Genomic DNA, 23,070 nt, shown 5'->3' with positions numbered 1-23,070 from the left:
TGAAATTACTTAAATCTTATAAATAGGATTAAAAAAGACTTATTTATTTACTTATTGGGGTGGGGGGGAGCATGCGCACATGAGTGGCAGGGGCAGATGGAGAGAGAATCTCAAGCCAACTCCTCACGGAGTGCAGAGCCCAATTCAGGAATCAAACTTACAACCAAAGGTGAAACCAAGAGTAGGATGCTTAACTAACTGTGCCACCCAGGCATCCTATAAATAGGATTTTTTAAGTTATAAAAGCAATTTGTGTTCATAACAAGAAATTTAGAAATCACAAGAAGTACAAACAAGCTTAAAACAGGGTACATCTGCTACCTTACCAAAGATATATCAGTGTTTCAATTAACTTTAAAATTAATTTTTTTAACATCAGACACTATCTAGACAGTATTTTAATTCATCACGGAGAGTATAGATTCAATACCGCTAGTATTCAGAATGTGTGAGAAACTCATCTCAACTAGCATAAGGGTCATCAAGTCAGGCCAGAATCTGATCTCACTATTTTCCAGCTTCACCTCATTTCAGCCTAACATCACTGACAATCAGATTGAGTCAATGTAATTTAATGTAACTGAACTCTTACTAAACACAAGATACTGAGAGCCTGTTCAGACACATGAAGATGAATATGATACTCTCCCTCTGCTTAAACTGCTCACAATCTAGACTCCAGAGATCAAAGTACAAGGTTGTCTTGTTACATATACTCTAAAAATGGTGTGTAAAAGTGATAGGTAACACTGAAAAGGAAGTAAACCAAACAGGATATTTAGAATTTCACAAAGAAAAAAGGTACTCTGTTGCAGAGTGAACATTAAAACATGCCACCAGGCAGGAATGTCCCTGAAGTTTGCTGGCAACAGGAAGTAAATGCAGGAAAAAGGAGAACTGGAATTGGACTGCTCAGGACTTTAAATACCTTGCTAACCCATTTTTATTAACTAGCATAATAATGATTTTTAATAGTTTTCAAAACTCATACCTACTCTCATGAGGTAAGGACTCTTCCATTACTGAGGATATTCAGAAAAATGTGCTATAGATTTAGGGGAAAAAAAATCTAGGAACCCCTAGGTAGCACAGTTGGTTGGTTATCTAACTAACCCCTGTTTTCAGCTCAGGTAGTGATCTCAGGATGGTGAGGTAGAGCCCAGCATTGGGCTCTAAGTTTAGCAAGGAGTCTGCTGAAATTTCTTTCCCTCTCCCTCTGCCCTTCCCCTCGCTTGTTTGCTCTCGTTAAATGAATAAATCTTTGACCTGCTCCGTTTCCGACCTGGGCCGGTTCACCCCTCCTTAGGCAACCTGGTGGTCCCCCGCTCCCGGGAGGTCACCATATTGATGCCGAACTTAGTGGGGACACCCGATCGGCATAGCGCACTACAGCCCAGAACTCCTGGGCTCAAGCGATCCTCCTGCCTCAGCCTCCCGAGTAGCTGGGACTACAGGTGCGCGCCACCGCGCCCCGCAAATCTTTGAAAAGAAAAAAACAATCTATGTACCTATTGCTAAAGATCTCTCCCACATTTAACCTTAGCACTTTTTCTTGAAAGTATCTTTTGCTCTCAAATAGATGGCAGTATTTTAATCACAGAAACAGAGTTAAAAGGACACTGAGAAGTAACCTAATTCAACTAATTTTTACCTCTTTGTAACATCCTTTGTCACAGGACTATTCAACAGTCCTCACTGCTGAGTATCACTTTTTTTTTTTTTTTAAGATTTTATTTTTTTAATGTAATCTACTCCAATGTGGGGCTTAAAATCACAACCCCAAAGTCAAGAGTTGTATGCTCTACTAACTGAACCTGCCAAGTGCCCTGAAAGTTACTTACACTTTTTAAAGACCGGATATACCAGGAGCACCTGGCTGGCTCAGTGGATTAAGTGTCTGCCTTCTGCTCAGGTCACGATCCCAGGGTTCTGGGATCAGGCCCCACATCAGGCTCTCCGCTCAGTGGGTAGCCTGTTTCTCCTCCCTCAGTCCCTTCTCCCCATTGTGCTCACGCTCTCTCTCAAATAAATGAAATCCTTCTAAAAAAAAAAAAAGTTTAAAAAAATAGTCCATACCATCTAGAAACAGCTGTACTAGAAAATTCTATCTTATATTAAATAAAAAATTGCCTGCCTCTAATTTATACCTATTGTTCTAGTAATGATCTTCAGAGTTATACAGAGTAAGTCGAACAATCCTTATTATACCCTTCAAATATTTAAAAAATATTCTCTTCTGAAAGCTAAATATCCATAGATTAAATAAACCAAGACCAAATGTTTTTCATTAGACAGGATTTTCACGCTTAGCATGAATCTCAATCCACTATATTAGCTATGTGACTTTGAGATTAAGTTCATTACCTGAAAAAAGGGGATAACTAACACGTTACAACACAGATGAACTGTGAAGACACAATACTTAATGAAATAAGCCAGAGAGAAAAGGTCAACTACTTGGTAATTTCACTTACATGAAGTACACAGAGTAGTCAAATTTACTGACACAGAAAGTAGAATGGTAGTTGCCAAGGGCTCAGGGCAAGAGGACAGGGGAATTGGGGAGTTACTGCTGAGTTTTTTTTTTTTTTTTTTAAGATTTTATTTATTTATTTGACAGAGAGAAATCACAAGTAGGCAGAGAGGCAGGCAGAGAGAGAGAGGAGGAAGCAGGCTTCCCGCTGAGCAGAAAGCCCGATGCGGGGCTCGAACCCAGGACCTGGGATCATGACCTGAGCCGAAGGCAGCGGCCCAACCCACTGAGCCACCCAGGCGCCCCACTGCTGAGTTTTGATGGGGAAGGAGAACAACTTCTAGAGGCAGATGGTGGTGATGCTTGCATAACAATCAGTGTACATGCCACTTAATTATACACTTAAAATGGTTAAAATGGTAATTTTTTGCTTTGTATATGTTACTACGATAATAATGGAGATAATAATAACTTAAAATTGTGCAGATTAAATGGTCTGCCATGCATAAAATGCCTTACACAGTACTTTGTATAAGGAACATAATTAAACAATAGGGATTGTAATATATTTTACCAATCATGTGGCCCTTCTTGGACAAATTCTATTTTTTAAGAAAGCAAGAACCTGCACTATCACGTCTCTCAGCATCCCCAACATTGTGCTGTTCACACATAGGAGTTTTAAGTATTCTATTAATAAAAAAAAAAAAAAATTTAGGGCGCCTGGGTGGCTCAATGGGTTAAGCCGCTGCCTTCGGCTCAGGTCATGATCCCAGGTCCTGGGTTCGAGCCCCACATCGGGCTCTCTGCTCAGCAGGGAGCCTGCTTCCTCCTCTCTCTCTGCCTGCCTCTCTGCTTACTTGTGATTTCGCTCTGTCAAATAAATAAATAAAATCTTAAAAAAAAAAACTATGAAAAAAAATAAATAAAAAAAAATTTAAGTCACATTAGAATCACTGGAAAACTACTAAGGAAATAAAATGCTCATCTAGATGTGTAACTTCTTAATTCATTTAAAACACAACACACACATGAACCATGTTACTTTAAAGTAACATCTCCTTGGTAGAGAAGAGTCTAGAAAACAAACTTCAAGAAGTTAATCAGCAAATAACTGCCAAACTATTCAGATAAGTAGTGATAAGTATACAAGTCAATCTAGACTTAGCAAATAAAATTACAGGTGAATTCTAGCAATGGTCTCCCATGAGAAGTATACATAAAGCAAAGAGGCCATGTAATATAGATCATTCTTAGATATGAAGGACCATGAGTGAAAAACACAGCAAGTAAAAACCACGTACTATCTATCTCTAAGTTAGGGAAGTTTATCAATAAAATTTATTGTTAAGAAGTCAGTCTGAGTTTAATATGGCTTCATAAACTTAAGGGAAAATTGATTTAAAGTAAAATGGATTTAACAGGATATGAAGGACTTACTTGATTTCTAATATCAAATTTTTGAGGGGGGGGGGGGGAGTAGAGGGGCAGAGGGAGAGAAAGAATTTTAAGCAGGCTCCCCAGTCAGTGTAGAACCCCACACAAGGCTTGATCTCACAACCCTGAGAACATGACCTGAGCCAAAATCAAGAGTCAAACACTTAACTGACTGAGCGACCCATGGGCCCCTCAAACATTTTTAAGAAGATGTAACCATTTTTCCTCACTAGTCTGAATATTAAACAGCTTAAAAACAAGAGGAATGACCACCCGATCTCAAAGTCCATTTCTAATTTCATTTTCTATGATTTTATGTTCTTTCTGCCAAAGTTCCTAGGGGCCCTGCAAAGAGCTTTCCTAACATCTCTATTTTCAATCTGTTGTCTCCCCTACAGACACAGGGGTTTATGCCAACAAGAAAAAGGGGAAAAATGACAAACTTCTAGACACTAACTAAAATGACAAACTTATAGATACTAACAACTAATGTTAACTAACAAATACTGATTAGGTAATGCAGTCACTATGCAATATTAAACTCTCATCTAAAAAAGTGCAGCACAGTAGATGAATAAACAATCTAAAACTCATTTAGAAAGTATTTCATATACACTCCCCTTTTGCCCACATGTAAATTCCTTTTCAATTAGCCACAATTCACAGTAAGGATGGAGAAAACAATGTTAAGAGACTTGAAGAGATGGACAAGTCAGTTCCTAACTCTCCTCCTCAACGATAATTTTTTTTTTTAAGATTTTATTTATTTATTTGACAGACAGAGATCACAAGTAGGCAGAGAGGCAGGCAGAGAGAGAGGAAGGGAAGCAGGCTCCCTGCTGAGCAGAGAGCCCGATGCGGGACTCGATCCCAGGACCCTGAGATCATGACCTGAGCCAAAGGCAGCGGCTTAACCCACTGAGCCACCCAGGCGCCCAACGATAAATTTTTTAAATAGCAAAGATTTTTATGTTATATGTACTTGTTCATTCTTTTATATGAAGCCCTTAAAAATTTCAAATAAAAACCATTTATAAAATCTCCTTTCTTTGAAACCCAAGACTGCTTCTTTCCTCAGTAAGGTACAAGGTTCTAGGTAAATTTAATGAAGAAAATGTGGATTTCTGGAAAATTAGACTGAAATTACTGTTTTACAAAATGTGGGAGAGTACAAGGACATGGAATCAAAGCACAAAAACTCTAAAACCAAAATTGACTAAAAATGTGAAGTAACTGTACATGTAAAAATAGGGATGATATTATGAGAGTTGATGACAGGTCAACAAGCCAAGGGATATCAATACTACTACTTAACACAAATTTCAATTCTAGTACAAAGAAAAGATGTAACAGTGACATGGAACCACTTCAGGTATTTACATAACTGCTGAAAATTTGACCCTGCACAAAGCAGAAAACCTAAGAAATTTGTGATTTGTCTCAACAATTTAATTTCTCAAAAGGCTAGAAAAGAAATGAGAACTGGATCTATTCTGACCATCACCAATAAAATAACTGGGGATATAAAGATGATGAAAATGCTTGAAGAAAGAACATTTCATTTTAGAGTTTATCACAGAATAAAAAAAATTCTAAACATAGATAAGCAAACCAATTTTTAGAAAATTTGATCTAAAAACATTCACAGCACATTTGATGATGCTAAGGAATTATTTTTAATGGGAGGGAGTGAAAGTGGTATTGTACTTATGTTTTAAAAAAGTCCTTATCTTCTATTGTAATATTTAGTAAGTAAATGATATCCAGTTGGACTTTGCTTCAATATAATCCAGGAAGTTGAGGTTTTGAATGGGATAGATAAAACAAGAATGGCATGAGTTGGTAAGTGTTAAAGACGGGCAATAAGTTGAGGTTCATTCTACTTTTCTATATGTTTGAAATTTTCTAAAATAAAAAGTTTTTTTTTTAAAGTTCATTGCAAAGATAAGCAAATCCGAAATTAATGTAACAGTGATGATGATGGCAATGATGAAAGCTAACACATCTTTAACTTGTGCCAAGAACTGTTAACATTTTACATATATTACACTAAATTCTGTATTACAATAATTATCTCTGTTTTGGAGATAATGAAGATATCAAGCATAGAGAAAGTGGTTTGTCAGGGTCCCACATGTAAGAAGGCTGGGAGCAGCGACTTCAACTCAGGCTACCTAGCTGAGTCAGAGCTCTCAACTACTCCGTTATCAGACTCCCAAGAGCTTCAAAGGCCAATTTAGCGCAAGAATAATGAGTACAAAAAGAGGTCCTCATATAAAGAAATAAATATGTACACGGAGGTCAAGCTGTTAAAGACAAATGATCAAAAGACAAAACTGTGGGGACACATAATACCTGAAAGTAAATAATAGTATAAATCTTAAAAATAACATTAAAAATATAGATGATTAGAATTAGGTAAAGACTGAAATTTTTTAAAATATAGAGTAAGACTAACTGGGTTCCAATTCAATCTCAGCCATATACTTGAATGACTATAAGTAAATTACTTAATCTAAGCTTTAATTTCCCCATCTTCAAAATGGAGGTTAATAATAACAGTCTGATCATATTTGATTATTTGGAAGACAAAATATGAAGTGGTTAGCATATTATCTGTCATATGTTAATGCTACAAATAATTATTAGCTATAATTAAAAATAAAAGAGCAATTAAAATCACATTGAAGGATGTCCACTTTCACCACTTACACCCAACATTATACTGGATGTTCGAGCCTGGGCAATTAAGCAAGAAGATAATAAAAGAAGCACCCAGACTGGAAAAGAGGTAGTAAAATTACCTTTATTAGCAGATGACATGATCTTATATATTTAAAAATCTGAAGAAGCACACACACAGAAACAACTAAAAAAGCTAATAAGTGACTTCAGCAAGGCTGCAGAATATAATGACATCAATAAACAAAAATCAACTATATTTCTACATGGTAGCAATGAACAACCAAAAAATGAAATTAAGAAAAAATAATTCCGGGCACCTGGGTGGCTCCATTGCTTAAGCGACTGACTTCAGCTCAGGTTATGATCCTGGAGTCCGGGGATCGAGTCCCATACATCGGGCTCCCTGCTTGGCAGGGAATCTGGGTCTCCCTCTGACCTGTCTCCTCTCTTGCTCTCTTTCTTTCTCTCTCATTCTCTCTCTCTTTCTCAAGTAAATAAATAATCTTTAAAAAAAAAAAAAAAAGGGGGGCGCCTGGGTGGCTCAGTGGGTTAAGGCCTCTGCCTTCAGCTCAGGTCATGATCCCAGGTCCTGGGATCGAGCCCCGCATCGGGCTCTCTGCTCAGCAGGGAGCCTGCTTCCTCCCCTCTCTCTCTCTGCCTGCCTCTCTGCCTACTTGTGACCTGTAAGCTCTCTCTGTCAAAAAAATAAAATCTTTAAAAAAAAAAAAAAAGGTTAAAAAAAAAAGAAAAAACAATTTCATTTACAACGACTTCAAGAAAAATAATTAGGAATAAAATTAACAAGATAAATGCAAAACTTATAACCTAAAAATTAAAAAACACAGTTGAAAGAAATTAAAGCCTTAAGTGAATGGAAAGATATCCAATGTCCACAGATTCAAACAATCCTTACTGTTAAGCTCTCTATATAGCCTGATCTAAAATTTTCCTAAGACTCAATACAATCCGTCAAAATTCCAGCTGCTTTTGCTACAATTTACCAGTTGATCCTAAAGTTCATACAGAAATAAAAGAGACCCTGAATACCCAAAACAATCTCAAAAAAGAACAAAACTGGAAGATTCACACTTTCCAACTTCAAAACTTACTAAAAACTTATAGCTATGACTGTTTACTACTGGCATCAGGGTAGTCAAAGATCAGTAAAATAGAACTGAAAGTTCAGGAATAAATCCATACATTTATGGACAACTGGTTTCCACAAGAGTACCAAGACAATTTAATGGGGAAAGTCTTCAAAAGGTACAGTTACAAGATATATACATGCAGAAAGAATGAAGTTGGACCCCTAACTCACACTATACAAAAACTCAAAATGGATCAAAGCAAATGTTGGCAAGGACATGGAAAAACTAGAATCCTTTTCTAATGCTTGTTGGAATGTAAAATGGTGCAGCTGCTAAGGAAAACAGTATGGTGGCTCCTCAAAAAGTTAAACACAGAATTACCATTTGATCCAGCAATTCCACTTCTAGGTATACACCCAAAAGAAGAGAAAGCAAGGACTTGAGGAAATATTTGTACACTCATGTTCACAGCAGCATTATTCACAACAGCCAAGACGTAGAGATAATCCAAATGTCCACTGACAGGTGAATGGATAAAGAAAATGTGAGATATATATTTAATAATTATATACGTATATATACACATATATATGAAATTCAGTCCTAAAAAAGGAAACCACAGCATATGCTACAATATGAATGAAACTTGAGGACATTATGTTAAGTGAAATAAACTAGTAATAGAAAGACAAATACTACATGATTCCACTTATGAAGCATCTAATCTCATAGAAACAAAGTAAAATGCTGGTTGCCAGGAGCTGGGAGAAAGGGAGGCCAGGAGTTGCCGTTCTGTGGGTATAGAGTTTCAGTCATGCAGGATGGAAGGATTCTGGGATTCTGGGGATCTGTTGCACAACAATGTAAATGTGATTGACAGTAATGAACTAGATGCTGGGAAATTATTTGAAGGCTGACTTTTGTGGGTTTTTTTTTTTTTTTTTACCATAAAATATAGCAAATACACGTAAATTCCCTATTTAAATGTGAAAATCATATGCACCACACAGCTCAGGTTTGGGATAGAAAGATTTAAATGTTGCTTTCTTCTGCCTATTGAGGATTATAAGATTTAATAAAGCTTTAGAGAGGTATCTGGGTGGTTCAGTCGTTAAGCATCTCCCTTCAGCTCAGGTCATAATCCCAGGGTCATGGGATCAAGCCACACATAGGGCTCCCTGCTGAGCAGGAGCCTGCTTCTCCCTCTCCCACTCGTCCTGCTTGTGTTCCCTCTCTTGCTGTCTGTCAAATAAATAAACAAAATCTTTAATAAATAAATCATAAATAAATAAATAAAGCTTTAGAGACAACCCCCCCAACCCAAAGGAAGGAAATTCTGAGACATTCTACAACATGAATGAATCTTGAAGACATTGTGGTAAGTAAAATAAAACAGTTACAAAACCACAAATATTGAATGATTCCACATATATGAGTTACTTAGAGTAGTCACATTCACTGAGACAGAAAGAATGGCCGTCAGGGGCTAGGGAGGGAAGGAGAGTTATTGTTTAATCAGTATGGAATTCCAGTTTGGGAAAATGAAAAAGTTCTGAAGCTGGATGGTGGTGATGGCTGCACAATAATATAAAATGTACTTTAATGCCATTGAACTATACATTTAAAAATGGTTCAATGTGGCAAATTTGATATTATGTATATTTTACCACAATTTAAAAAATGGATCAAAGGGGTGCCTGGGTGGCTCAGTTGGTTAAGCATCTGCCTTTGGCTTGAGTTATGATCCCAAGGTCCTGGGACTGAGCCCGGCAACAGGCTCCCCACTGGATAGAAAGCCTGCTTCTCCCTCTCCCTCTGCCTCTACCTGCCATTCCCTCTGTTTGTGCACACTCGCTCTCTGTCAAATAAATAATAAAGAAATAAATATATAAATAAAATAAAATAAAAAATTAAAAAATTAAATGAAATAAAAATGGCTCAAAGACCTAAATATAAGAGCTAAAATTATAAACCTCTTAGAAGATAGGAATAAATCTTGTGATCTTGGATCAGGCACAGGTTCCTTAGACATGACATCAAAAGCACAAGCAACAAAAGAATAAATATGACTTCATAATATTAAAAACTGTGCTTCAAAGGACTCCAGCAAGAAAGTGAAAAAACAGGGACACCTGGGAAGCTCAGTCGGTTAAGTGTCTGCCTTCGGCTCAGGTCATGATCCCAGGGGCCTGGGATCTACTTTTGGGTCAGGCTCCTTCCTCAGCAGGGAGCTGAGCTCTGCCTACCACTCCCCCTGCTGTGCACGCGCTCACTCGTGCGTGCTCTCTCTGACAAAATCTTTTTTAAAAAGGGGGAAAAGTGGAAAAAAAAAAACTGAATGAGAGAAAATATTCACAAATCATGCATTTCATAAGGGATTTGTATCCAGCATATATAAAGAACTCTTACAACTTATTATAAAGACAAGTAACACAATCGGAAAATTGGTAAAATGCTTTGAATAGATATTTCTACAATAGACAGACAAATGGCCAATAAAATAGCTGAAAAGATGCTCGACACCATTAGTCATCAGGGAAATGTAAATGAGAACCACAATGAGATACAAATAGAATGGCTATATAACAAAAAAGAAGACAATAAGAAATGCTGGAGAGAATGTGGCAAAACTGGAACCCCTGTGTAATGCTGATGGGAAATGTAAAACAGTCTGGCAGTTTCTCAAAAAGTTAAACATGGAGTTAACATTTGACCTAGGAATTCCACTCCAAGGTACTCAAAAGATGAAAACATGTCCATATAAAAACTTGTAAATAAATGGTCACAGCAGCATTTTTCATAAAAACCAAAAGGTGGAAAGAACCCAAATTCTCATCAACCAATGAATGGATAAACAAAATATGATAATATTATTTAGACATAAAAAGGAATGAAAAGGGGCGCCTAGGAGGCTCAGTTAGTTAAGTGTCTGCCTTTGGCTCAGGTTATGATCTTTGGGTCCTGGGACTGAGTCTTAGTCATCAAAAGTCTGCTTCTCCCTCTCCCTCTGTCCCTCCCCCACACTGTGTGCTCTCTCTCTCAAATAAATAATCTTTAAAAACCAAAAAACAAATGAAAAAAGGAAATCTTCTGATACATGCTACAACATGAATCTTGAAAACATGCTAAATGAAAGAACCCAGACACAAAATGCCACATATTACATAATTTCATTTATATAAAGTGACCAGAATGGGCAGTTCCATACACACAAAGTATGTAAGTGGAGCTGGGGTGAGAGGGAAATGGGAAGTGACTGATAATGGGTTTGGTGTTTTTGTTTTGTTTTTTTTTTTTAGCAGGGGGGGCAGGGAGGCTACTAATGAAAATGTTCTGGAAACAGTGGTGACAGCTGCACCAGTTTGTAAATATACTAAAAAAAAAACGCCACTAAATTACACACTTAGAAGGGCAAGTTTTACGGCATGTCAATTACAATCAACAAATATTTATGGATAAAAAAGTATACTGAGGACATTAGTATCAAAAGAGGGACAGGCCATAATATGGGAGCAAAATATGCAATAAGACTAAATGACAAAGAGTGGGCAGAAATATTCTTTAGCTTCTGTATTTCTGTCAATACTTTGTTCAAATGGACAGCCCACATAAACATTCTTCAAAGGAAACTGAATTTCAAATAGGGCAAGATGATAGACAGTAGGTCAGAACGTAAGCCAGAATATGGCTTGAAATATGTTTAGGCCTACCCCTCCAAATAAGTAAAAGATTCAAAATTTTGTCACTGAATTGACTCAAAATACATCAACCTATAATACCATGTCAGGTTGAAGACACACTTTTCCAAAGAAGACATCCAGAAGGCTAACAGGTGAAAAGAAGCTCAACATCACTCATCATCAGGAAAATCCAAATCAAAACCACAAGCAGATACCACCTCATACCTGTCAGAATGGCTAGAATTAACAACACAGAAAACAACAGATGTTGCTGAGTATGTGGAGAAAGGGGAACCCTCTTACACTGTTGGTAGGGATGCAAACTGGTGCTGCCACTCTGGCAAACAGTATGGAGGTTCCTCAAAAAGTTAAAAATAGAACTACTGTACCACCAGCAACTGCATTACCAGGTATTTTCCCAAAGGATACAAAAATACAGATTTGGGGTAAATGCACCTTGATGTTTATATAGCAGCAATGTCCACAACAGCTAATTTTGCATGTGTATATATACAATAGCTTATATTGCATATGTGTATACACACACACACACACACACACACACAATGGAATATTACTCAGCCATCAAAAAAAATGAAATCTTGGGGCGCCTGGGTGGCTCAGCGGGTTAAAGCCTCTGCCTTCGGCTCAGGTCATGATCCCAGGGTCCTGGGATCGAGCCCCACATCGGGCTCTCTGCTCAGCAGGGAGCCTGCTTCCCTTCCTCTCTCTGCCTGCCTCTCTGCCTACCTGTGATCTCTGTCAAATAAATAAATAAAATCTTTAAAAAAAAAAAAAAAGAAATCTTGCCATTTGCAATGATGTGGATGGAGCTAGAGTGTATTATGCTAAGTGAAATAAGTCAGAGAAAGACAAATACCATATAATTTCACTCATGGAATTTAAGAAACGACAGATGGATATATTGGGGAGAGGAAAACAAACCACGTTAAGTCTCTTAACAACAGAAAACAAACAGAGTTGGTGGAGGAAGGAAGGTGAGGGATAGACTAGATGGGTGATGGGTATTAAGGAGGCCACTTGTTATGATAATCAGCGGGTATTTTATGTAAGTGATGCATCACTGAATTCTACTACTGAAATCAATATTGCACTGAATATTAACTAAAATTTAAATAAAAATTAAAAATATTAATAAAATAATACATCAGGGTCAAAAGTGTAGGTAAGAGGAAATACGATAATTTCTATAGAGAAAAATAAGTAGGTCCAGAATTTCCAGACCAAACTTATTTCTTGCAAAATTCAAAACTGAATTAAACAAAATGTCTGTGAAGTTAAAAAAGGAAAAAGACAGGATTCACCATGAGAAAGTCAAAGCAAATAAAATGCAGTTTCTATTTTGACAGAGTTACTTCATCGCAGGTAAGACCCTGTAAGCAGAGTGTAACTTAATTATAGCAAGCAATTTGGCAAAATCTTTCCTGATATCCATGCATAATGGCATATAGGGATGGTTGGGTGGCTCTGTTGTTTAATCGTCTGCTCAGGTCTGAGATGGAGTCCCACATGGGTTTCTTGCTCAGTGGGGAGCCTGCTTCTCCCTCTGCCTGCTGTTCCTGTTGTTTCTGTGCACGTACATACTCACGCTCTGACAAATAAATCTTTAAAAAAAGTGGCATATGGATTTGATAATAAGTGGAACTAAGTTACCGAACAACCACAATGTGTGTTAATAGACTGATGTTAATCTGGAGGGATTCTAACTGAGCTGCACATTTCAGAGCCCTTTACTCTGTCATTTTAACGTTTTTATCAACAACCAGAATGAAGACCCAGCAGGTATGCCTACCAAATATGAAAATGACAAAAATATTAAATGCCTAAATCAAGCCTATGAAATATAAAAACCTAATTTAAATATAAGCCTATATATAAATATAAACACACACACACACACAAAAGCCTAAAGAATTCATTACACAAAAACAGGGTTAAGGAGACTTAGTTTAACTTATCTATAAAAGATACTGAGTGTAACTGACACTACTGGATCATATTAAACATAAGCAACAGAAACCAAAACTGTTAATGAAATATTTGGTTTCAAAATAACAGCATTTAGCTCAAGCAAGGTGTATCCACCACACCTGTCTAGTCAAGTCAGCACATGGCTGGCTCAGTCATACCATCCGTATAGAACTCTTGATCTAGGGGTTCTGAATTCAAGCCCCAGGACAGGTGTAGAGATTAAAATCTTAAAAAAAAAAAAAAAAAATGCTGAGTACAGTTCTGAGTACCATGTTTAATGACAATAAGCAACTAGAATTCACTGCAAAAAGTGATCATGGTTGAAGGATCAGAAAATTATATAATCTAGGAATGACGAAATTAACTGGCACTGTTTTAGTCTGCAGAAGAGAAGAGAATGCTGTGTGTGTGTGTGTGTGTGTGTGTTTGTGTATGCGCGTGCGTGCAGTGGATAAAAGACGTCAATAGGATCACACAGTAGTCTTGAAATATTTTAAGAGGCCATTCATATGGAAAAGGGATTATACCTGGAAAAAGCAAAATACAGGGAGAACAGTATAGGCTTTGTGATGTTTTAAGTCCTGGATTCAAATCCTAACGCCATCATTTACCGTGTGTTATATGAAGCTTAGAAAGATTATGTTTCCTTACCTAAAAAAGGATACTTAATTCACAAGTAGATGAAAATTAAATGTAAATGTTTATAAGCTACCAGGCACAGCCTAATACACTGTGATGTACAATGATGTTAATTGCTTTCTCGGACTCTTCTGAATTGTTCTAGAACAGTGCTTTCCAAACTGATACACAACCCATTAATGGGTCACAAAATTAGCTTAGTGGGTTGTAACCAGCCTTTTTTTCCTAAAGAAACAGAACAGAAAATATTAGAGCTTACCACATATACCACAAGCAACTACAGTTTTGTGATACATTTAATTCAATTATTCATATACATGTGTAACAGGCTATGATGTAAACTGTATTTGTTTATCATGAAGGTGAGTCCAAAAAAAGCCACAAAAAGGCTGTGAAAGCCACTGCTCTCAAGCACTGTTAGTTCTGAGTGTGTTCTACAAGAACTAGTACCTTGGGAGCTCAAAAAGAGTTTACCACTCAGACAATTTACAATTAGCATATCAAACAAGTCCAGGATTAAATTAAATTAAATGTTTATTTTTGTTATTTTTCCCCACATACATGTAACCTCAGGCCCACCGTTATTTTTTCACACAGTATCTATTACATTCTTCAGAACTAGCATTTTATACTACACACTTGGGGAAAAACATTACTCTAGATGAAAAAGAAGGTACAACGGGTATAAGTCACAGAAGGTAGATTTTTAGTGCGCCAAGAAAAAAATCTTGATTCTTTGAAATCCCCTCATAACACCCACCCCTTCCCATTTGTACTCCAAAAACATACTCTAAAGCACTTTAAATGATTTCTAAAACTTTCAATTCACACAAATCTTTTCAGAAAAAGGATCAGATCAAGATACGTAGCCAGGGGGCGCTTGGGTGGCTCAGTGGGTTAAGCTGCTGCCTTCGGCTCAGGTCATGATCCCAGGTCCTGGGTTCAAGCCCCGCATCGGGCTTTCTGCTCAGCGGGGAGCCTGCTTCCTCCTCTCTCTCTGCCTGCCTCTCTGCCTACTTGTGATTTCTCTGTCAAATAAATAAATAAAATCTTTAAAAAAAAAAAAAAAAGATACGTAGCCAGGATCAAAGCAGTAAGCAGGAACCACCCGGTGAAAAGAAAACTCCGGCATAGGATTCAAGAGCTGCTTTACCTGAACAAACTCTGCTCAAATGCCAAAGCAGCAAAATAGGTACTCAGCTTCCCCAAGTGGAGTCAATGTGTTCTAATAATACATAATCTAAAATGGGCTCATGAGTGCAGCTAATCCTCATTATTAAGGGCATCACTATCATCATCACTTGGAAGAGGCGTGTGATGATACTGAAATGATTCTGGCTTCTTATAAAGTGTACACACACCCAGGATTCTTTTGGGAGGACGTGATCTCACACTAATATGAAAAACTGTCACTACCACAGACAGTTCTAATAATATTTCGTATTACTTGGAAATAAAATTAACAGCTTGATTTCATATATTCGAGTACCTCTGTAATTCAAACCTTCCTAATTGGGAGCTACAAATATCTGACTCTGCTCTAGCAGTTGTCAGAGCAAAAGGCCTCCCCACTCTTTTCCCACCTCCAGGCTCAAAAGTCACCTCTCCTAAAAGTTTGCCTCAGCTACTTTGAACCATTTTCTCTCCAAATTCCGAGTGTTCTCAGTACTTTTGTTCCCTCACTTTTTTTTTTTTTTGCAATTCACTGCGTATCTCCTAGCATATTTAATTGCATAAAACTTGGCTCCCAAGACTATAACTGCCTTAATGAACAGGGATCAACATGTTATGAATCTTAAGACTTTCCCACAAGATCCTGTAAGAGCTTACTGAAAATTTCATGATTTAAGTAACTAGGCTGAAGAGTAATTGCAGTTTGTTTTGGAGAGTTTACTATGTGCCAGACCCAGTGCTAAAAGCATACGTGCATTATCTCACGTAATCTTCATAACTCCACAGAGATAAGAACTATTATTTTCCCCATCAAACAGAGGAAGAAAGTGAAGCTCAGAGTAACTTGCCCAAGGTCATACAGCTAGTGTGGCAGAGCCAGGGCCTGAAAGCTCTTAACTATCTCAGTAACTATAAAGTTGCATCTCTGAAATATTAGAGTCCATGAAGAATTTCCACTTCACTGGCTTAAAAGTTTCAATTTCAACGAAGAGTTGACACATGTTTAGCTACCAATCAAAACTTTAAAAAGGATAAATTAAGACAGTTTCTCCTAGACATCTTTATGAGGTTGCAATAAAATGAGGGAGAATGCCTCCCATGACCTTTCTATTTATGTAAGTGGTATTACGGTATAGGTCAAAGCTCTATCAAGAAGTATAGCTTATGACAATACAGCTTTGATATATATTTTTTAAATAGGGCTCCTTTTCTCTGCCCCTAGGATGACACGGAAATTAAGGATGGATGGGGTAACTGTCACTTCACAGCTCCATAAAATGACAGACCCAATTCTTGTTTCAAAAATAAGAGCCAGGCTCTCGTTCCACCCTGACTTTTCACACAAAGCAGTACCATCCTCTGTCCTCTTCACACAAAGCAAGCTTTACCCTACTACCCAAAGGGGAGTGCTGATTCACACAGTCTCCCCACCGCGGCCAGAAATGTATCCGTCTCCCACTGGTCCAAACCACTGACCACCGCACTAGACCACTCTGGTCTGCTCCCCGCACCCGGCGATACCTCATCACGCAGACCCCTCCCCAACACCCAAAATGCACAGGCCACCCTCCTCCAGTATTTCACACAAAGCAAGATCCTTCCCTTACAAAGCACTTTCCCATCGCCGACTCCTCCCCCAGCGAGCAGCCCTTCCTTCCCAGGCTGTGCCAAACCACAGACCCCAACGGGGGCTAAAACCCCTGAGGGTCCACAACAACCCAGAGGAAGACTAGCGACAAACCCCGTTCGTTCCTCTAGCACGCCGCGAACCCCCAACTCCAGTTGACCTTTCCGCAACCAAAGCAAAAAACAAACAAACAAAAAACCCACCAGCGCCCGTCAAGAGAGCCGGTGTTACACAAAGCGAGGTGTCTTCCCAGGGGTACCCTCGGAAGACGCACTCCACCCCCGGCCCCGGCCCCGTCCCCGCCCAGCCCCGGCCCCGGTCCGGACGGGCGGCCCGTGCTCACCAGCTCTCCTCCTCCTCCTCCCAGCCTGACAGGCGCTCCAGCTCCTCGGGCCGCAGCGGCTCCACCTCGTCCAGCAAGCCGCCCTCGCCCGCTGCCAGCAAGGAGGTGGCGTCCCGCAGCTCCTCGCTGCTCGTCCGCCTCGGGCCCGACCCGACCCCGCTACCGGACTTGGCGCTGAGGCCCAAGGGGAAGCCCCGAGGGGACGCCGCGCCTGACGAGGGAGTGGACGAGCCAGCCCGAACCGGACTGCCGGGCCCGAGGGAGCCGACGCCCTGCACGGCCCCCGAGCGGCTCCTCAGCTGTTCGTTCTGCTTCTCCAGCTTCTTCACCAGCTCCTGCAGCTTCCGCACCTCCTGGTCCGCGTTCACGTTGGAGTTAACGTCCTCCATCCCGGCCCCGCCGCCGGTGCCGCCTGCCACCCGCTCGAACTCACAGCGACAGGGAGAGGGACAGGGGAAAGAGGCGTCTCCGCCGCCGCTCACTCTAGCCGAGGCGCCGGCATACAGCAGGGCCAGGCCCCACCGCCAGGGTCCCCCCAGCTCGGGTTCCGAAGCGCCGCTGGCCCCAGCCGAGCCGCCTCATCTGCGCCGGCTCCAGGATTGGGGGAGGCGGTGCCAATATCCGGCCTCGGCCGCCATCTTCCCTCCGTCCCTCCGCCCCCCGCAGCCCGGCCCCGTCGGTGACCTCAGAGCGTCGTGGGTGGACGCGGCCGGCAGCGGGCGCTGAGAAGACCCAACACTGAGCTCGCGAAGGGGCGGGGCCGCGGGCAAAGGGGGTGGGCGGGTCCTCGGCCGGAAGGGGCGTGTCTGGAGCGCCGCGGAGGTGGGAGGCTACCCCGCCCGCTGGGAAGAGCTGTTCCGGCCGCAGTCGGGGCCCCGCGGGACAGATAGGCTCGCCGGGGAGTAAGGACTTGGCTGCGGGTGGGGCTAAGATCGCAAACTATTGGTCTTGGAGAGGGGGGCGTGTGATGTGTTCTCCACCTCCAAACACTGGCGTGTCGGACCAGCGCCCTATCCTGTCCTCTGTCCCGGCTGGTTCTCTGGTGGGTGTTTAGCCGGACCCCTTGGAGAGAGAGTTTATTTTGTCCGTTTGTTCAGCAAATATCATTCGACGCCTGCTGGAAATAGGAGATTGTCAGGGCTGGCAGGAGCCTAAGGGACTATCGGTGACCTTTTTCCTCCTCTGAAAATGAGAAAACAGAATCCCAAATGGTTGAGAGGTCTAAGGTCAAAATAATAACCAGAAGTTGTTGAGTGCATACTATCGGCCAGACACTATGCTAAGCATTTCTTTTTTTTTTTTTTAAAGTAGGGTCCACACCCAACGTGGAGCCCAAAACCCAGGGGAACTCACCAGAGATAAAGACCTGAGCCCAGATGTAGCGCTGGCCGCTTAACGGATTGAGCCCCCCAGGAGCCGCTGTGCTGAACATTTTTTTTTTTTAAAGATTTTATTTATTTATTTGACAGAGATCACAAGCAGGCAGAGAGGCAGGTAGAGAGAGAGGCAGGTAGAGAGAGAGGAGGAAGCAGGCTCCCTGCTGAGCAGAGAGCCCGATGCGGGGCTCGATCCCAGGACCCTGAGATCATGACCTGAGCCGAAGGCAGCGGCTTAACCCACTGAGCCACCCAGGCGCCCCTGTGCTGAACATTTTAAAGGCATCTCGTCATTAAAACAGTTTTTTCCGACTTAAAAGTTTACTGTACACTGGCTTGGAAGCGGGGGATAGAAAACCACTCCTCAACTTTGTTAACTGATGTGTAATCTCTTTGGATCGTTTCCTTGGTGAAAACTTTCATGGTGTGTTTTGACTTTTTAAAAAGTGTATTAAGAGAACTTAATAAACATCAAAAGAAAATAAACTTAATAAACAAAAACAAACACTAATAAATCCTGAGGGATGTATGAATGTAAAAATCTAAGTTCAGTTGCACCTGTTTATAATGTGTATCACTAACAGCAAAACAAACCAAAAACCACTTAAATTTTTTTTTAAATCGCACTATTTTTCAGATATCAGCTGTGAACTGCTTGCCTTATGTTTACAGCTTTCCTCTAATTGCCTCCTCCACCCTTAGCTAATAATAATCCAGTCCTGTTACACCTGGGTGCCAACTAATATGCCTTGGCTTACTTCTACCTTTTAGCCTCTCTGTGCTGTATTTTCCTTATCTAGAATATTCTACCTGCCAAATCTGATTCCTTTTCTTAAAACCCATGCTCACATATCTAGGAAAACTTTTCCTGACAATTCCACAAAATTTAGCTGTTCTGTTTATTCTAGCATTACCTGATCAATAGTTTTCAACGGGTGTTTGTATTTTAAATTTTTTTGCTTCTTTTTTGTTTTTGCCTGTTTACTTGGTGAAAAGGAACCATTTATTTATTTATTTCATGTCTAGTGTCTGACACTAGACAGACGTTCAATATCTGGTTTATTGAAAGTTGAGAAGAATGCAAATTCTGACAGGTCAAGGTCTAGATGTTTATTCCCAGCAAAAAAAAGCGTTGAGTATTTTCTTTCTTTTTTTTTTTTTTTAAGATTTTATTTATTTATTTGACAGACAGAGACCAGAAGTAGACAGAGAGGCAGGCAGGGAGAGAGAGAAAGGGAAGCAGGCTCTTGCGAGCAGATAGCCTGATGCAGGGCTCGATCCCAGGACCCCGAGATTATGACCTGAGCTGAAGGCAGAGGCCTTAACCCAGTGAGCCACCCAGGCACCCCAAGCATTGAATATTTTCAAAGTTTGCTGACTACTTATAAATAAGTGTTTTCTTAGGTATGTATACCTAATCAAAAGATGTCTTTGGTAACACAGTAATTGTGAATTAATATGTATTTTCTATATAGTGCACGTCTGAATATCACTGCTGTCTCTGATACATCTGAACTAGTTGCCAAAGGGTTCAATATCATGACTGCTTCAATGTAGCACTTTCCACTTGCATTTAAGTTTGTGAAATAGATTCCAACTAGCCAGGTTCTATAATGAGAACACTTCAAATATATTCCTTGAAAAGAATAGTTCATATGGCATTATGAAGTTAAACACTAAATTATGAATAATACCAATATTTGAATATGAATATGGCAATATGAAATTAAACACAAGAAGAGGTTGGTGCGACAAGGAGCAATGAATGGAGAATCAGAAGACCCAGTGGCAGATGCTAGCTGTTACACCAATGTGGTGCTTGACCTTGATCTCTGATCCTTAAGCAAGTCACACTGGCTGTATATTCAAGATACATCTGAATACTTCCTGGCACCTCCACGGGTACAGCTGTCATTCCAGTTCCCATCTTTTCTTGTCTAGCTTACCATGGTACTCTCCCAATGGGCTGTTCCGCTTTGCTGCTTACAATCTGTGAGGCATACAGCAAGATGATCCTGTCTTTGTTCGCATCAGGTCACTCCCCTGCTAGGAACCTGAACTTGCTTCTCAACATACTTAAACTACCGAGTCCCTTTCTTGGCTATAAGACTGGATATTTGGCCGCTTGTGCAAGTGTCTTATGGACTACCGATCCCTCTTCCCTGCCATCACCCCCACTCTAGCCGTACTGGCCTTTTTAAGGTTTTTTAAACATGCCAAACATGTTTCTACTCTAGGAACTCTGTACTTGCTAAACCTTCTATCTAGGATCCATTCTTCCTCCACATTGTCACATTACTGACTCTCTCCATTCAGGTATCAGCCCCCGTCTCACCAACCAAGTTCACTATCCCCATCGTTATGACCCTCATAAAAGAGCAACCCTATCATTCCCCGGAGCTCTTAGCTTGTTTCATTTTTCCTCTGACACATTGTCTATTTCTCCCTTTGTTTGTTGCCAATCTCTCCCCACTAGAATATGAACTATGTGAAAACAGGGTTCACTGCAGTATTCCTGGTGCCCTTATATATTGTAGATGTTCAAGAAATGTTGAATAAATGATGCATATAGGTCAGGTGAAGCCTCCTAACAGAATTTCAGATAAATGTGTTTGTTATGTCTCAAATCATTAAAGTGGAAATTTCTAATAATGTTGAATGGTCAGTTTTTAAAAATTATGTATTGGGCTGCCTGGGTGGCTCAGTGGGTTAAGCCTCTGCCTTCGGCTCAGGTCATGATCTCAGGGTCCTGGGATGGAGTCCCGCATCGGGCTCTCTGCTAGGCAGGAAGCCTGCTTCCTCCTCCCCCCGCCCCCCCTCTCTCTGCTTGCCTCTCTGCCTACTTGTGATCTCTCTCTCTATCAAATAAATAAAATCTTTAAAAAAAATTTATGTATTTCCCTTCCAGAGTGCAACATGTCACACTCTATATGTCATCCTCAAAACTAGGTCATTCCCCACTTCCTGAGTGCCAACAGCCCTTAAGAATTGCTGAGGAGAGAAAGTCTCAGGTTCTCACTTAAGAGTATGAGGACAAGAATATTTCCATTCTGTCCTAAATGTTGCCCGCATCCTTCTCTTTCAGGTTAGCTACAATACTGTCGTCTCTAATGACTTAGAAGTGTTAGAGCATGTTTTTAAAAAGTCACTGTAAAAGTGGCTCTTATGGAGATACGAGAAGGTAAGCTGGTAGGTGTCTGCGGTGTGCATCACAGGTGTCTCAACCAGATTTTTCAGGTGTTGTCTTTTACGATAAGCTTGCTTTGTTCCTGGATGAAGGAGTTGCTTTGCTTCTCAGCAGGTGTGGCCCTTCCCATAACTTGCTCCTACTTGCGTATTAGTTCCTGCCAAAGCTCCTGCCCAAGTGGAAAATATTACAAACCACTGAAAGTATTTAGAGGGTAAAACTATTACTCAGTGGCTTAAAGGTATTCAGCGGTTCTAAAATCCTAAATCAAGATGTATGTGCATATGTGTGTGTGTGTGTGTATAACTGAGCACATGCCCAAAAGTTGTTTAGAAAACATAAGGCGGGGGGAAAAAAGGTATTAAAAAAAAAGGGCACCTGGGTGGTTCAGTTTGTTGAGCATCTCCCTTCAGTTCAGGTCATGATCCTGGGGTCCTAGGATTGAGCCCCACATCGAGCTCCCTGCTCAGCGGGGAGTCTGCTTCTCCCTCTCCCTTTGCCCCTCACCCTGCTCATGCTCTCTCTCAAATCAATAAAATCTTTTTGTTTTAAGATTTTATTTATTTGACAGAGAGACACAGCCAGAGAGGAAACACAAGCAGGGGGACTGGGAGAGGGAGAAGTAGGCCTCCCGCAGAGCAGGGAGCCCAATGTGGGGCTTGATCCCAGGACTCTGGGATCATGACCGGAGCCCAAGGCAGATGCTTAACGACTGAGCTACCCAAGAGCCCCTCAAATCAATAAAATCTTAATAAAAAAAAAAAAGAGGGCGCCTGGGTGACTCAGTTGCTTGAGTGACTGCCTTCGGCTCAGGTCCTGGAGTCCCGGAATCGAGTCCCACATTGGGTTCCCAGCTCCATGAGGAGTCTGCTTCTCCCTTTGACCTTCTCCCTTCTCATACTCTCTCTCTTTCTCTCTCAAATAAATGAATAAAATCTTTTAAAAAAAAGATATTATAAACTGCAAGGTGCTTACAGAAGTATTTGCATTTGTTTAAAACATGCTCAATTTTGTTGAAGAAATCTTTATTATCCAACACATCTATTTTCTCGTCACATGCACCCACCGGGCTGGTCATTTCCCATGTGTCCTTGCTCACCTGTTCTTCACCAGCATCCTTCTCCCAGGTGTACCTCCTAGGTCTGTCAAGGGCCCTCTTCTTCACTGTCTTGCCACATGCAATTTTAAGAAGGAATCTCAGGAACTTCAAAGGCTGGGTTTGTATGAGATTCTGAATTGAAACCCTGCAGGCAAAAAGAAGAGGGACCCAAGTTTTGGACCTTAGAATTTTTTTAGTCAGCACTGATCAGATCTTACCATTACGGGATGCCTCAAAGGTGGCCATAATGACAGGCATCACTTCCTTCTGG

General features: G+C 40.5%; 1 protein-coding gene across 3 annotated transcripts in view; it reads right to left on the bottom strand.

Moving 5' to 3' along the window:
• Nucleotides 1–22,831, bottom strand: part of SLAIN2 (SLAIN motif family member 2) — a 99,766-nt gene extending 76,935 nt beyond the window's left edge. For 2 of the 3 annotated variants that reach the window (XM_047719239.1, XM_047719240.1), the window contains exon 1: nt 17,138–17,835. In XM_047719239.1, coding sequence (XP_047575195.1) covers nt 17,138–17,526 — 389 coding nt within the window. In that variant the 5' untranslated portion in view covers nt 17,527–17,835. Of the gene's footprint in view, nt 1–17,137; nt 17,836–22,799 lie in introns of those variants that run through there. The other variant, XM_047719241.1, reaches the window with a different exon arrangement.
• Between the last annotated feature and the right edge of the window lie 239 nt (nt 22,832–23,070).

The sequence above is a fragment of the Lutra lutra genome, chromosome 2 (assembly GCF_902655055.1).
Source record: "Lutra lutra chromosome 2, mLutLut1.2, whole genome shotgun sequence".
NCBI classification, from domain to species: domain Eukaryota; kingdom Metazoa; phylum Chordata; class Mammalia; order Carnivora; family Mustelidae; genus Lutra; species Lutra lutra.
Note: the sequence above shows the minus strand (reverse complement) of the source record. Positions and strands in the feature narration are given on the sequence as shown.